The sequence below is a fragment of the Camelus dromedarius genome, chromosome 6 (assembly GCF_036321535.1).
Source record: "Camelus dromedarius isolate mCamDro1 chromosome 6, mCamDro1.pat, whole genome shotgun sequence".
Classification (NCBI taxonomy): domain Eukaryota; kingdom Metazoa; phylum Chordata; class Mammalia; order Artiodactyla; family Camelidae; genus Camelus; species Camelus dromedarius.
In genome coordinates, this window is record NC_087441.1 from 46,063,495 (window position 1) to 46,079,167 (window position 15,673).

Genomic DNA, 15,673 nt, shown 5'->3' on the forward strand with positions numbered 1-15,673 from the left:
ATAGAGCTTAGCAGATCACGTGAATGTTTCCATATTCTCAGTTAAGCTAATGGTTCCTTAGAGCCCAGTTCCTATAATCCCTTAAGAATTTAAAGATTTGCCTGAAAAAATATATCATATTTCCATGACTATGACTGAACACAAAGTTGGAACGCTCGCTGAAAGCAAACCATCCTGGAAGACAGGAAATGGTCATTGTTTTCCAAGAAAGGCAAGACTTTCCTGCACACAGGAAATCAAGCTGGTCTTAGGAGCTTGATCTCACGTCCCTCCACACAAACCTGCGTGCGCTGTGTGCGTGGACTCTACCTTTCACCTCACACGTGGGAACACACTAGAGAATGAGAATAAGGTCACTTATTATTTGAGGTAAAAGACATTTTCTTCAAAACTGCCATATAAATGCATCCAGAGAAGTATATTCCCTCCGTTTTTCATGTTTCATTTTATTTTAAAGTATTCAGGGGTTTGTGGACTTGTAATAGGCAAGTTGTAAGCCTCTGAAAAAATCTGTCAAAAGACTCAGATCTAAAATATCATTTCCTAGATACACAGTGTTTTCTGCAGCCAGGCTCAGTGAAACTTTCTCTAGCTAAGTCACTGGATTTCATCTTTACCTTATGAATAAAAACAATTACGCTAACAGTTTTACTGACTTTTTTAAGTTTGGAGAGCAAAATGTTGTTTATGGAACAAGTCTGAGACTAGGAGATAAAAAATCCTTGTTCAAAAGTCCCAGCTGGTTGCTTTAACCAGAGGTAGGCAAGGCTGGGGAGACCCAAGCTTACCCAACCACTGCAGAGGACTGATGTCCAATAAATGGAGCTAGATGTTATTACACTTGTAAAGCAATAAAGACCGATATAAGATCTTTGTTTTAAAAAATCCATTTAAAATTCATTTTGAATGGCTTTACTTCAATAGTCAGACTTGTAGGGGAGCAGAGCAGGCGTAAGCATTTTGATGGAGATTCATTATTGTACAGTTCTTACCACCCATGCTGAAAGTCCTTTACCGGCACAACCCTCTTTGAATGCAGTCCCAAAGGGTTGAACCCATATTAAAATCTCTAATATGAGAAGAATGACAGCAAGGTTACAGTGTAATTAACCTGAGTTATCTCTCAAAACTCTTGCTGATATATATTCTGCCACTTCAGACCATGCTTAAGCTGTGGTTTTTTAAATTAGCAAAGAAGGAGGTTTTCATATTCATTCTGACTTAAAGGATAAAGGAATATTGGCATTAAAAAAAGAGAGTTGGTTGATACTTTCTATTATTTTCTAATATTATTCTTATAACATTTTTTTAAATGGCGAGTCTGCACAGCAAAACCTTATTCTGTACACTTCTAGAGTCTGTAGGAAAGTCTGTAATTCTTACTTAAGGAGCATGGTGATTCCCTTCACTGCTTGGAGAGAAAACAAAAGTAAAAGCAGGGCTATTATTCTGTGTTTATAGCAAGTCTATTACCATAGTAACGACTGTGATGTCACAAACCCTACACCAAGGGCCAGCTTCTGTCTCTGAGGGGGGAAGGACGGCTTAGCCTCGGAAATCAGATGAAATTGGATTGAAACATGTAGCCAAAGCAGGGTCAGTGCTTGTGGTAATCACCAAAGCCCAAGGAGTTCCCATTCTCGGAAGAAAAGGGGCGCAGCAAGAGACAAGCAGCTCCCCAGGCCCGGGAATAAGCTACACCCACACTTCTGTCTGCAGCTGTGCAAAAGGAGAGTGGAAATCCAAGAGAGTGTGGTATCACCGTGTTCCCGATCACGAGTATTCCACTGGGCCCACTGGCTGCCAGACGTGGATGGGATCCAGTGGTGAGCCTGCCTGAGCACATGAAACACTCTCAAGAGCTAGTGTCTGACCAGATGGAGCCCTCTGGTACCTCGGAGCAGAAGCAACTCGCCTCATGCTGGCAAGACCTTAAAACCAAGCTGGAGTTTTACGCCTACTAGGTCATCCAGGTTCACAGAACCACAGATGCTCAGACTCAGAGAACTTAGCAAGTCTCTCAAAAGATGTGGATTTGGGGAAAATAACCCTGTGCAGGAACAAGTTGTATCCCCTGTCACTAGGGACTCTGAAGAAGCAGATTAATAAGTCTTCTTACTCTGATACGGTCCAGGGAGGTATTGTATAAATACACTGAAAAGGCAACTTTATATTGGATTGGGAGTCAGAAGACCTTACTGCTAGTCTTGACTCAGGTGTTTAGAAGCCACCTGACCTTGAGAAAGCTGTTTAACCTATTTGAGCTTCAGTTCTTTATTTAATGATACCTAAAATGCTATTTACCAGGGTTATTGTAAAGATCAAATTAAATAAAATAATAAATTTGAATGAGTTTCATAAACTGTACAGGGTTTGATACAGGCATAAGGTATTATTTGCATTTCCACATAGCTTATAGGTTTATAGTACAACAGGAACAAGTTGAACGCTAATCATTATTTTCTTCCCAGGAATCCAAAGCATACATACAATCCTCATCTCCCCTATCCCAAGAGGTGGACACATGCAGGATACATTCAACTCTTAATTATTCAGGGGCTGATTATCAAGGGGCCTTTTGCTCCTCGCCATTGTATCATTTATTAGTGTCCCGCAGGAACGCCACGTTAACCTATATATGGCTAGAAAATTGACAATGAGCATCCCTCAACTCGATTACCTTGAATAACAATTCGGGGAAAGGTTTTAGCAAAAGGAAGAACTGAAATGATTAACTAGTGGGAAATTTTTGAACAATGTGTAGACTTTATACTTATCTATGGATAAATACCTCACTGTCAGGAAGGCTATGGTCAAGGTCAGACAGGTTGGAACTAATTCAAACATGATCTTAGCGTTTTCTCAGAGAACAACAAAGCAGCCCATACTATCTTATTATGCATGTGCAAGAGGAACTTGAATATCATTCATTCATTTATTCAACAAACACTGATAGAGTATCTATTATGTGCCGGAGCCCACCACACACCCTGGAAACTGCTATTTTTCTGCTCTGTCACTGTCCCTTCCTTTTGATATTACACAGAGCACCCTGGCAAAGCTCATGGCCTGACTTTTAGAAACTCTATTCACCTTCCTTTACCACGAGACTTTTGCCAATCTTACCCTAATGCCAGGGTCAGCAAGCTATGGTCCCTGAGCCAAACCAGGCCCACTGCCTTTTTTTTGTAAATGAAGTCTTATTAGAACACGGCCACACCCATTTGTTTATGTATCATCTGTAGCTGCTTTTCTGCTGTCACAGCAGAGCTCAGTGGTCATGAAAGAGACAGTATAGTTCCAAAGCCTAAAATACTATCTGGCCCTTTACAGAAAAAGGTTACAGACCACTGCACCAGATAACATGACTAAATCAAAAATTCACCTCTCCTCTAAGTTTTTGCTTAGGGAATAACAGAGTCAGCTCCTTGAAGGCAGAGAAACTTTGTGTATCTTGGTCTTGTCATATAGAACCCTGGAGTAGGACCAAGTCAAGGTTTAGAGCAGATACAGAAAATTAAACATGTCCTTCCCCAAGTTCTGCTTTCAACAGATGAGCACCTTGGAGTTCCATGGAAGACAGTATAAAACCGCTGGTGTTGTTACTCTGGCTTCTAATTCCTCAGAGTTCCTACATCTAAGGCTTCCAAGGCTCAATTTTTGGCCTCTATCCTTTGCATATTTATTTCCTGATCTGATGTGGAATTAGAGTTAAATAGGAGCTGTGTGCTTGAATTCCACGTGGCTGGCTCAACAGGAAACTCCAGGGCAGGTTTTTTGGCATGCCAAACTCATGATAGCCTCAGCTATGCTAATTTCTAGAGCTGTTTGCTCTGCTCAAATAAATCTTAGAGGGGAATTTTCATTTGGATGCATACCTTTTTATGCACACATTATGTGCATGATAACTCTAGGGCAGAATAAGGACTGAAAAAATAAAAAAGAAAACGAGGCATGGTGTTTACTAAATGGTCTTCGTGTGGCAGGCGCTATGCTAGTGCTTTTTCTCATCTCGTGGCTACAATTATCCCATGAGGTGAAACTGTGATCCCCATTTTACAGACAGGGAAATTACGTAACTTGTCCACATTCACAGAGCTGGCAAATGACAAAGCCCAGATTTGAACCCAATCTGTCTGAATCTGAAGCCCGTGTTCTTTCTACTTAGTCACTCTGCCTTATTGATACCCTCATCATCAGCTTCACTCACCTAAGCCACTGGACCTACATGCAAACAGGAACCTACATTTACAAAATTAGTCACCCTTCTCTCCCGTTGTCCTATGCAAAATATGTCCTTTGACCTTTGGGAGATAAATTTGGGCCCCTCAGCACCACAAAATAATCAACCAGAAGAGAATAATGTCATTCGAAATACAAACTTTTTATGATATACAAATAACGTTAGTATTTAGTAGACAAACACAATTACAAATGATTTTGATAGGTAAATGGACTTTGATAACATATCTGAGGACCTCAGTATGAAAGGACACTTTTACTGCTAAAATGTAGCAGGCAAGCAAGAGAATGTGCCCATATCATGAAAGAAAATGTTAGTAACACTTAGAAGATACGGTAAATATATCTATAACATAAGCCCAGGAATTTATATCTACAAATATCTTCATTGTTTATGGAAATGTAACCGAGCACATATCTTCCCTAGAAAAACAAGCAAACAAAAAAAAACAAACAAAAAACAAGCATTACCTTTAGTGAGTTACAATAAGTACTGCTATCAAAATGCAGTATTTATCATTGTTCAATTCAACATACAGAAATATAACCAGTATAGCAATTAATCATTCTAGCATAATTCTAACACTTTACAGCAAGCCAGATACAATATTATTGAACGCCTCTGTCTGTGTGGAGCATAACTGTAACCTAGCTTGCAATATCACATCATGCTCAGCCCACTGCCATCCAGCTTAATACACCACCATCTAATTTTCTGGAAATATAAAAGCACTGATTATATTTTCATGCAAGTGAAAGTCAGATCTCCACTTTTTTTTTAAGCTCTCAAAGAGAGCTTTCCAGGAATTAAAAAGAACTCTGTAGCAGAGATGGCTAACCCAGGTTGTTTCTTAAGTGGATTTAGAAGAAGGCACACTGAGGAACAAGCCTGCCACACATGCTTTACAAACTGCCCCATCCTTCAGAAAATTCAGAGGAGACGTGGTCCCCACTGCACCACCACCCGGCTCAACCATGGTTACTTTTGTTCTTGCTAACCAGCCAGTCTATATCTTACTTTTTAAATTAGTTCATCCTTTTTTAACTTTAAACATGATTTCAGAGAAGGAAAATTTTTTTTTTATAGCCAGGGATAGGAAAAGTTTATTGTCAGCTGAAAACTGACAGCCTAAGCAGTTGTAGATTGGGGAATTTGTTTAAAAAACAATACTATTTTAAATAATACAGGCACTAATATTTCTTATCTACAAAGTCCCTTAAAATAGTCTTTTCCAAAATTAACTTGAATATTTAATAATTATCGTAGGTCGGTTAAAACAATTTTCTATAAGTCGTTATCATGGGAAGCCCCAGTAGTGACTTACCTGCCGGAGGCTTTATGAAAGGTGGCGGAATTAAAGGTACAATAATGGGCACATTGCCATGATCCTTTGACCCTGCGGGTGAGTCACTGAGTCCATTTCCCGTGGCAAGCCCTGAATAGCCTGTGCTTATATTGTATGGTGAAATAACACTGTCCTCAGGTAATTTTGGTTTTGGCAAAGAATTTTCTGTAAAAGAAAAAAATTACATTCAATATGACAAAAGGACTTATTTTCCTTATAACCACATTTTCTCAAGTAAAATGGCTATGGAATAAAAATGTTTTCTTGCAAATCTTTAAACACTTTACCAGAACTCCACAGACCATCCTGGACCTTTTCAGGCATGTTACCATAAATTTCCAATGGGCTCCTTTATAATTTGCTCCACTATGATAGCTAATATCCCAACTGTATCGTGGTGATGAATTTTAGCACTGTAAAAGCCCATAGAAAATTGAGAGGCAATTAACCTTTTCCATGTACAAAATGATATATAGCAGGTATCGCTCTCTGGCTACCAGGGGAGAAGTTTAAAAAGTACCCCCCAACCCACTACTGTAACTATGTCCCACTATATTACAAACTTGGGTGATAATATAATCAAAAGAACCAGTGAGAAAGAAGCCAATAATTAGAGGGGAAAAACCCTGTTGTTTCACAGGATAGACCCATTAATTTAACCCATTAATACCCATTAAAAATTAACAAAAATGGTAATAAAGAAAACATAATGAATTTTATCCTTTCATGTGAATTAAAAAAAAAAAAAAAAACTCAACCATGGAAAACAACTTTTTCCCTCCAGTAGCATATCCTGGTACTCTCCCATGTTCCCCAGAGGCAAAGATTTTTACCTAGACCAAGTAGTATATGAGCGATTAGTTCATGGGATATAAACTCATGCCTTGCATTTTTCATTTACAGTGAAATTGATGATACTATCTCTGTAACATGATGTGTACAATTTCATAGCAAGCTTAACATAAAATTTGTCACGTACGTTCAATTCCACATGCCTGCAGGACAGCTCATTTACATTTCGTTGCTTGGTACATAAGAAGGAAAAGCGCTATCTTAGAGACTGAAAATAAAATGCATGAACAAGTAGTTTATGCCAGTAGATTCTGAACGCAATACAAATACTGATCAAATTGCCAGTGATGACACACAATTAGTTTTACCCACATTTTATTAAAGTTCCCCAAATGGGTTGCTTCCTCATATTCTCCTTTTCTTTGACAAACAAACCCTTGATCCAAATTTAGCTTCATAAATTCAGTATCCATATCAATCCCCACCAATGGTTCTAGGTTTCCCTCATGACATATCTGGCGGTGCTACCCACCAGCAGAATCAGTGTTGATTCAGCTCTGCCAAACCGCTAATTTCTACTCTTTGGTTGGGCTTTGATGAAAATTCTTACAGAATTTCTTTCTTACTCTACCACTTTCTTACTCTCCTTACACTATCCAAGGCTGTGGGGATGAGAGAAGGGTGAAAACTTCAAACATAAAACAGAAATAGGACTTTCCTTTAGAATTCCTACCAAAAGAGGGGTGGGGAGGAAGAAATTACCAAAAGAACAATGGTTCTCTCTTACAGTCTGAAAATCTAACCCTAACATTTCACTTAACAGAAAGCACCAGTCCTCAACAACTGATAAATCAAAGGGCTTGGGAAACTAGGAGAAGTTAGTAAATATGGTCCCTTTCCATAAGTTTGTGGGCAGGACCATAGCGCTTAAGATCCCTAGCCCTTGTCTAGCTGGCTCTCCCGTTGCTGAAAGGAGATTAAGCTGTGTCTATTTTTGTTTTATGTTGTGCTTTTATATTCCGTGGAATACTGCTTATGGGAAAACACTACCGGGGATGTACATTTAAATCAACCATTGGCATAATCAACAAAACGAGTCCCAAAGCAACTCAATTCTGGCAGGTTGAGATAGTTAATCCTTCTTTGCATGAACAAAGGGACATTAAATGTCATTACCTTTGAGAACAGAAATGTGCTGCCGGCTCTCTCCATCTGTAGGGTAGCTCCTGAATTCAATATCTTCACCATCTTTCAATTCAACCTTATCATAGCCATACCAGCCAAGGAGTTCATTCATGGTGTTTTCTGCAAAGTTCTGAAAGAGAAGCATAGGCTACTTACATATATAATCAATAACTATTTGAAAAGAATGCATAAATCAAATTCTGTTTGCACTACCCATTCACTGCCAGCCCTGCCCTACCTCCCTTAGAGTCGTGTTCATTTTTCAAAACACATTCAAAAATTGTCATGCATTTAAATCTCAGGATGACGCATCCAATTATGACAGGCTTTCAGACATTTGCAATTTAGAGATAATAAGAAAAAAGGTATTTGTCAGTTTTGCTTACGAATAGGAAGTCATATTTTGGCATATTCTTCTGCAAAGACTATATCCCACACTAACACAAAAATATTGAAAGGTAAAGCACAAACACAGCTACGAAAAGATTTGAAACTGAAAACAATCGACTCAGATTAATTTAAATTAGAAGTGCTTCCTAATTCAGGTGGTGTTTCTTAACATGACTTTTATATCACATAAAGCAAAATCTCAGCAAAGAAATAATATCTCAATTGTCAACCACTACCATCCAGAAAGGTGAATAGGCCACAAGGGTTTCCTTTGTTGATTTTCCCTTTTATAACAGTATTTAAAAATCGAAGCCTAATTTGCTTTATGAATTCCATTAGTGACAGATTCTTTCCCCATGAAATCAAAGGTCACTATGATTGTCTTCTGACAAATAACATAAAAGTACCAAATAACTTCAAGGTTACTAGCCAGTACAGATTTTGGATAACACATAAAAATACTCTATGAACTATAACTCAGTATACAGTCAGGCCTCCATATCTGCATGAACAAAGGGACATTAAATGTCATTACATTTAATTACATTACATTACATCCACATCTGCAGATTTATGGAAAGTATTTGGTAAAAAAATTTCAGAAAGTTCCAAAAATCAAAACTTGACTTTGCCACGCAAGCAACTATTTACATAGCATTTATACTGTATTTACAACTATTTACCTAGCATTTACATTGTATCAGTTATTATAAATAATCTGGAGATGAGTAAAGGATTCAGGAGGATGTGCGTAGGTTATAATGAAAATACTACACCTTTTACGTAAGGGACTTGAGCATCCTCGGATTTGGGGATTGGAGGGGAGGTGTCCTGGAACTACTCCCCCATGGACGGTGGAGGAATAACTGTATAATTGTAAGGTATAATCATTGTTGTTCTTATAGATATCAAGCTGTGGAAATAATGGGTATAGTTGGACAAATTTAAATCTGTCAGATGACTGTTTTCAATGAACTTAACAACTGCTAAATCTTAATGCTTGTAAGTGCATTAAAGTATCTCTATCCGAGAAACAGAGAGTAGAGTGGTGATTACCAGGGGTTGGAGGGTGGGGGAAATGGGGAAATACTGATCAAAGGCTATAAACTTCCAGTTATAAGATTAACAAATTTCAGGATCTAATGTATAATATAGTGACTACAGCTAACAACACTGTATCATATACTTGAATGTTGTTAAGAGAGTCCATCCTAAGTCTTCTCACTGCAAAAAAAGAAATGATAACTATGTGACAGGATAGAGGTGGTAGCTAATGCTGGTAATTGTTTTACAATATATAAATGTATCAAATCAACATATTGTACATCTTAAACTTACACAATGTTATGTGTCAAGGACATCTCTTTAAATCTGGGAAAAAAAATTTTTAAGTTAAAAGAAGGACCCTATGTTATAGAGTAGGGGCTTAATAAATGTTTGTTGAATGAATTCTTTTAAGGCACCTCTATTGGCAAGGCAACCTGAGCTTCCTAGACTAAGCTAGAAAAACTGTATATTCTAACCTTCTCTGTGGCTCAAAGAAGCTTTTCTCATTCTCCCTAGAAGCTGTCATTGCTGAATTACACTGGGATGTAGAATTTATATACCTGAAACAGAGCACCCAGGCTAAACCAGGGTGTGCACAGCCTCAACGTGTGAGTTCCATGTTCTCCTGAATTTCACGACTTTAGATTTCATCAGGGGTTGCATAAAAAAAAGATATTACACTACTGACTCCACAAAAACAAACCGGCCATTTCAAACTACCACAGGATGCCAGGTTTTATTTTATTTTTTTCTTTAGTACCCACTTGAGCTCAGAGCTCCAAATGGGTCAATCTGTGATACTATAATGCATAAGCAATTTTAAAAAATCTAGCCAGATTGATTCAGTGCTACCATCCACAAGGCCAACAGTCAGCCATATCAAGTTTTAGTGGGGCATTTATTCTCTCTGATGGCTGGTCATGTCCACATTAAATAGACATTCTTTTCATGAATGCACAAAGATGATATGATCGATATGTGTAATAAGCTCAGCAACTTCTGGAGTACCACAGAGGACGATTCGGCTAAACGCTGCTCTACTCAATCAAAAGAGATCCCTTTAATGATGGTCAGTCTCCCCTAACATCCAATTTCTTACACTGAGCTGAGTGCTTGGACTGGAGAATGACAGTCCTTAAGCTCACAAATCAAGGTCCTCCATCGGTGGTCTGGCAGCAGCAATCTCCAAGGATAAGGATTACACCTTGCATCAAAAAACCAATTCCCAACAGTGTTAAAAGCCAGGTTCAAGTCATCCTATTGGTCTGTATACTATTTGCCTCAATCTGTAAGAGAAATGTGCCAAAGACAGAAAATCTTTTGCATAGTAACTCCTGGCCATCGTATCTAATTTTCTAGACCATTTGTATCTTAGGCGCCTCTCTCACTGGTTCTGTCTAACCTCTGAAGTGACACAAAGGCTACAGATGCATAATTCATGGAGCAACCTCCCAGCCAAGGATATAGATTTGTTTGTTTTAGTCCAGCTGCAAATCCATTCAGCCTTTCAGAACCAATCTCAGGGGTGGGATCCAGAAGTTTCAGACATTTGGGTAAAAACTGAAACCTCAACTGGATTATTAACACCAAATTCATATTATTTGGGCATCATAACTGCATCACTTGGTTTATGGTTTGTGCTGAAAACTCAGCGGCTTCACAGAACAATCAATATGAACTTGATCTATTCCATGATTTTTGAGTTACTATAAATGTCAGTGAAAATAAACTCTAAAACATTCCCTTTCTTGTCACTGAAAATAAAAATAAACACCTTAATGTTTTGATGTATGACAGCAAAAGCAGAAAACAAAAGGCTTATACTTGAGCCATAAATCCCAAACCTTTCATAAAAAGAGGAACAAGATGAAAGAAAGAGAAAACAAACACAAAAGTTTCTTGTATAACTACAAGAAATAGACTATTACCTCTGTCTTATACCCTATTGTTAAGAAATCAAAGAACCCCAAGGAATTAATAATTCAAAATTTGTCATTTCTAGGTAGAATTGGATGATAGACATTATATGGGCTTGTTAACAGCGCTAAACCAAAGGAAATGAAATGGGTTTTTCCAGTTACCATCCAAGAAACATAATATATTTTAGAAGAAGTGAATTTAATGTTTATAGCCCATAAGGGTTTTCAAGTTTTTCTACCAGAAAATAAAGGTCATAAGAGTTAAAATGCAGAGAGATTTTTGAGATAAGAATGTTCAATAATAGGACCAGCCACTGTACTAAGGGAAGTTGTAAAATTTGCTTCCCCCCAAATCTTCACCCAGATTGTCTCCTGTAGACTTAGAGCAGGAAACCGAAGTAGAGACTCTGAAAGCCCCTCCCAGCTCTAAAATTCTGTGAAACTGAAAAGCTTCTACTTATACAAGAAATAAAATACCTTTTGCAAAGAAGTATCATAATTACAGTGATCACACATCATAAATTTTACTGAACAGCCACTATCTCAAATATTTTATCACTGTTACCATAAACCATCAAAATGTGCCAGAAATGTCAATACTCTGGCATCCAAATCACATTTTGCAGACTGCCTCTCACCCTTGGAAGTGGCACAAAAATCCTCTCTCATACCATGTGGTCCAATTTGGGTTTGGAAAATAGGTCACTATAATTATAATGATAATGTCTAACACTCTTATAGCACTTTATAGGGTTTCCACATCCTTTAACTCTCTTGTTCCTGTCAATAACCCTATGCATTAGGTATTTGATTTCCACAATAAACTTTTCATGAACCTATGTGACATCCTCATTTCACAACAGAAACAGAGAACATACAGAAGGTAAATGACAGGCAGGAGAGATCATCCAGTAAAGTCAGAACAAAAATACAGATCTTCTGATTCTTATATCAGAACTCTTTCTATTATAAATTCTGTATAGCCCAAGGTGTCAGCAATTCCAAAGGAGCTACTACTTCTTCAGACCAATCAAAGAATTGCAAGGAAATCATATCACAGGATGTCAATGTCACATATAAAGAGCTCTCCAACAAGGACACATCTAGCTACATTAAACTTTGCTTGCTTTCAGCTTTGCTCATTGGCCCCTACTCTCCTTAATTATTTGTATTATTAGAATATGGGTTCTTAAAATTTGCAATTAAAATTTAATCTTCTCATTTGATAATTTTTGACAGCAAGCCTGACTCTAATTGCTTTGTACTTCTAATACTTTATCCCCATACCTCTTCTTCACCCTTTCGAATTCCCCCTCTCACCTCCAGGGCTCCTAAGGAAAGAAGAAAATCTTAACATTAACTCTGAAAGCATGATCTCTTCCTAGAATTAAAACAAACAAAAAAAAAAAAACAAAAAAAGGTCATAGAAAGATAGCAGAAAGACAGGAAACTACTGTTTCCCCACTCCTCTGAGTTCTTTCTATACTGGCAAAATTTATTTTTGTTGGAACTTAATTCCCAGGACATTCACTCTCTTTATTCAACTAGAAGTACTGTATGCACGTCAAAGTTCAATCTAAATGGTTTTTAATTGAATATTTTACTAGATAAATAATAAAGACTTGACTTCAAGTCATTTTGAAAATCACAGTAATTGCAAAGTCTCAGAATACCTCTGAAATGCAAGGTCTTCAGAAAGGACTAATGACTTTGTTTTGAAAACACCAAACAAATTTAAAAATATAGGGTAGGTTCCTCTGATTGCTTTCATCTCAGACCTGGCATAACTGAATGTCTATCTGTTTTCAACTTGGTATCCTACCCAAGAAAGCAGAAAGTTTTCAGAGAGCTCCCAATCATTCATTCAAATGAGGCAAAAGCCATGCCCTCCCTCTTCCCACAAACATAATTCCCATTTTCACTCCAAGTCCTACTTCCCTCCACAGTGCTAGTAAAATATGTCATCTCTCCCAAACACCCTGTAAGTTACTTGGGGACAGAAACTTTTTTTTCACCTTATGCCCCATTCAGCACAATGCCTACCAGTTAGAATGTACTCAATAGATGTGCTAACATGTTTGGATACATTTCACAGGTATTTTTTTAAATGTATAAATATAGAAAAATGATCAAACAAAATTCAGAAAAACTGATTCTAAAACTAAATATGTGAAAGTTAAAATAATCTGCAATATCCACTGATAATGAGAACTCTCAGACTATTCAGAATTCAAGTTGGCTCAACTTTTAGAAAGATGATTTGACTCTATGCAACAAAAGCCTTAAAATGTATATATGCTTTGATTCAGCAATTTTATTTCTAAGCAGAGTGGGGACTATTCTGAGGCAATAGGTGCTAAAATATGCATGTTCAGGAATGTTTATCTGTGTTGTTTTCTTAGAAACAAATAAATGCCAAACAATAGGAATTTGGTTAAATAAATTACAGCTTAGTCATGAAATAACTAAAATGGAATACTATTTTGCCACTAAAATATATGCCATGGATAAATTTTTACTGCCATGAAAAGCTATTAACAATATATTAAGCTTTAAAAGGAAGGTTAGTATACTATAAGACCATTTTTTTTAAACATACATCACACATAGAAAAGGACATGAAAAGACATACATCAAAATGTTGACAGTAATTGTGTCTGGGTGGGAAAATTATAGGCTTTGTTTTTCTTTTTGCTTATTTGTATTGCTTATTCTATTGGATCTGTCATGTCCATGTGCTATTTTTATAAAAATAAAAAATAGTTTTAATTCAAACTTAGTTAAAACATAGTCTTCTCATAGAGAACCATGTCAGTCATATCCACAGTCCTAATGACAATAAAAGGATCTGTCAGTTACAGTACTTAACTTCAAAACATTCTGACACACATTATCCAAGAAAATGAAGCATAAGAGAATACTTTGAAAGCAAAAGGAAACCCCCAATCCTGAACAATTTACAAGGCAGGAAAAAAATACTAGTATCTCTGCCACTTAAGGTTCGAATAATAGAATTACGGTTATTTTACGCAGCGCTCGACTGTTCCTTTTCACCTTCATGGCTTCTGACTGACTTCCGAGATAGATTTCTATGAAAAGGATCACTGGACTTGCTAATTAAGATTCTAAAAGGGCAGGGGGAGGCAGTTTCTTCTGTAGAAAGTAGGAAACTACACTTGATTAGAAGTCTGTTTCTAGCTCTGTCTATGCCCAGGTCTGGCCAAGGGCTGAGTTTAAGTCATCTCTCTTAACACAGACTTAGTGGATCGGTAATATTTTATGGTCCTACCAAGAAGGGGGAGAATTTTAATAGTGCGAAAGAAATGTTGGAAGAGCCCTTTACAGACTACAAAGTACTTCCCCACTCATGATCCCACGGATCAGATGGTATCCTAAGGACAAGCTGCTCCCCACAGATGTCCGATTCGAGGCACATCCACATGCCTGTTATAAGAGTGGCCAGATTCATACTCTTGGTGCAGACATTACTCATTGAGCCCTATTGTTTTCACCTGAATTACACACAGACTTTTGGCCCAAAATCCTTTGAAGATGGTCACTGCACTCCATTTGGGTCATTTTGCAGCACTGTTCTCAGCCACAACATGATGATTATGATGCAGTTCTAAGGACAAAGGACATGTCCATAACACTCAAAATCCAGCTCTGGCCTGGAGCAGACCTGAGGAGAAAGTCTTAAGCGTCATATGAAACCAAAATTATGTGTTTCCACATTAAATTCTATGTTGTTTTATCATCTTGTTGTGACATGGAATAATTACATCCCCTATTTTAATGGCCAGGACATCAAATATCCTAAAAAGACCAAACAAATGCTGTGAAATTGTAAAGACCAGCCCTGGGGCTAACACTGTGGCAGGCGTGGCAGGTGTGCAGCTGTGTGCAGCTGTGTCTTTTCACAGCTGCAGCACTGGCCTCAAAATCGCCAAGACTTGTTACATTGTTTTCCTGTCCATGCCAAAGCCACTGGCCTTACAGCAGGACAGAGTTCCACGGTCCCTTAGTTATGTAAAAGCTATTAACACTCATCAGTCCACAGATCCTAAAATATACATTCAGTAAATCTCACTCACCACAGGCTTTCCTGTCTGTTTACATGTTTCAATTGGCACCATCAAAAACAAAGTTTTGGGTTTTTTTTCATTCTAGCCTGTAAAATCCCTTCTCTTTTAGGAAAATATTCAATAATCTTATTAGTTTGAGAGTGCAAGTGTGGCTGACTTCCCATTCCACAAGAGAAAGTTTTAGACTTTAGAGATTTTCAAATGATCCACCTTCTACTACTTCTAGTAATTTTTTTTTAAAGAAGGATAAAGACAGTAAAAAAGACACTTTCTTAGAAGATATAAAAAGTCTAGTCACCCTAGCAAGACACTCTGTCTCCCTGGAACTCTCCTTTTTCAGACAGTCACTTGCATTCACTGATATTTGCCTTTTTTGAGGCCCTGTTTTTGACTTTCCTTTAAAAACTCTGTTACCTCTTGGTTTCTATGAGTCTGTCTTTCACACAAGGAGAGTAGGGCTTGGCTTCTCAGAGCAGTGCTTGGCAAGCACAGAGGCAGGAAACGCAGAAGGGAATGAGTCTGTCAGACTCATTTTCTTCTAGTTCAAATGTTTATTTCAGATTCGGGAGGAAGTGGAGTGGTTCCTTTCCATTTCCTCCTCTCTGGAACCTGCGAGTTGTATAAGGCTTAGAGAATCTCGCTCTGCCACACATCATACTCACAGGTT

General features: G+C 37.7%; 1 protein-coding gene across 3 annotated transcripts in view; it reads right to left on the reverse strand.

Annotated features, from left to right (window-relative positions):
- Positions 1–15,673, reverse strand: part of SOBP (sine oculis binding protein homolog) — a 158,193-nt gene that overhangs the window by 137,177 nt on the left and 5,343 nt on the right. For 2 of the 3 annotated variants that reach the window (XM_064486809.1, XM_010989615.3), the window contains exons 2-3: positions 7,557–7,695; positions 5,568–5,753 (exon numbers count right to left, since the gene is read on the reverse strand). In XM_064486809.1, the coding sequence (XP_064342879.1) occupies positions 5,568–5,753; positions 7,557–7,695 (325 nt within the window). Of the gene's footprint in view, positions 1–5,567; positions 5,754–5,875; positions 6,273–7,556; positions 7,696–15,673 lie in introns of those variants that run through there. The other variant, XM_064486810.1, reaches the window with a different exon arrangement.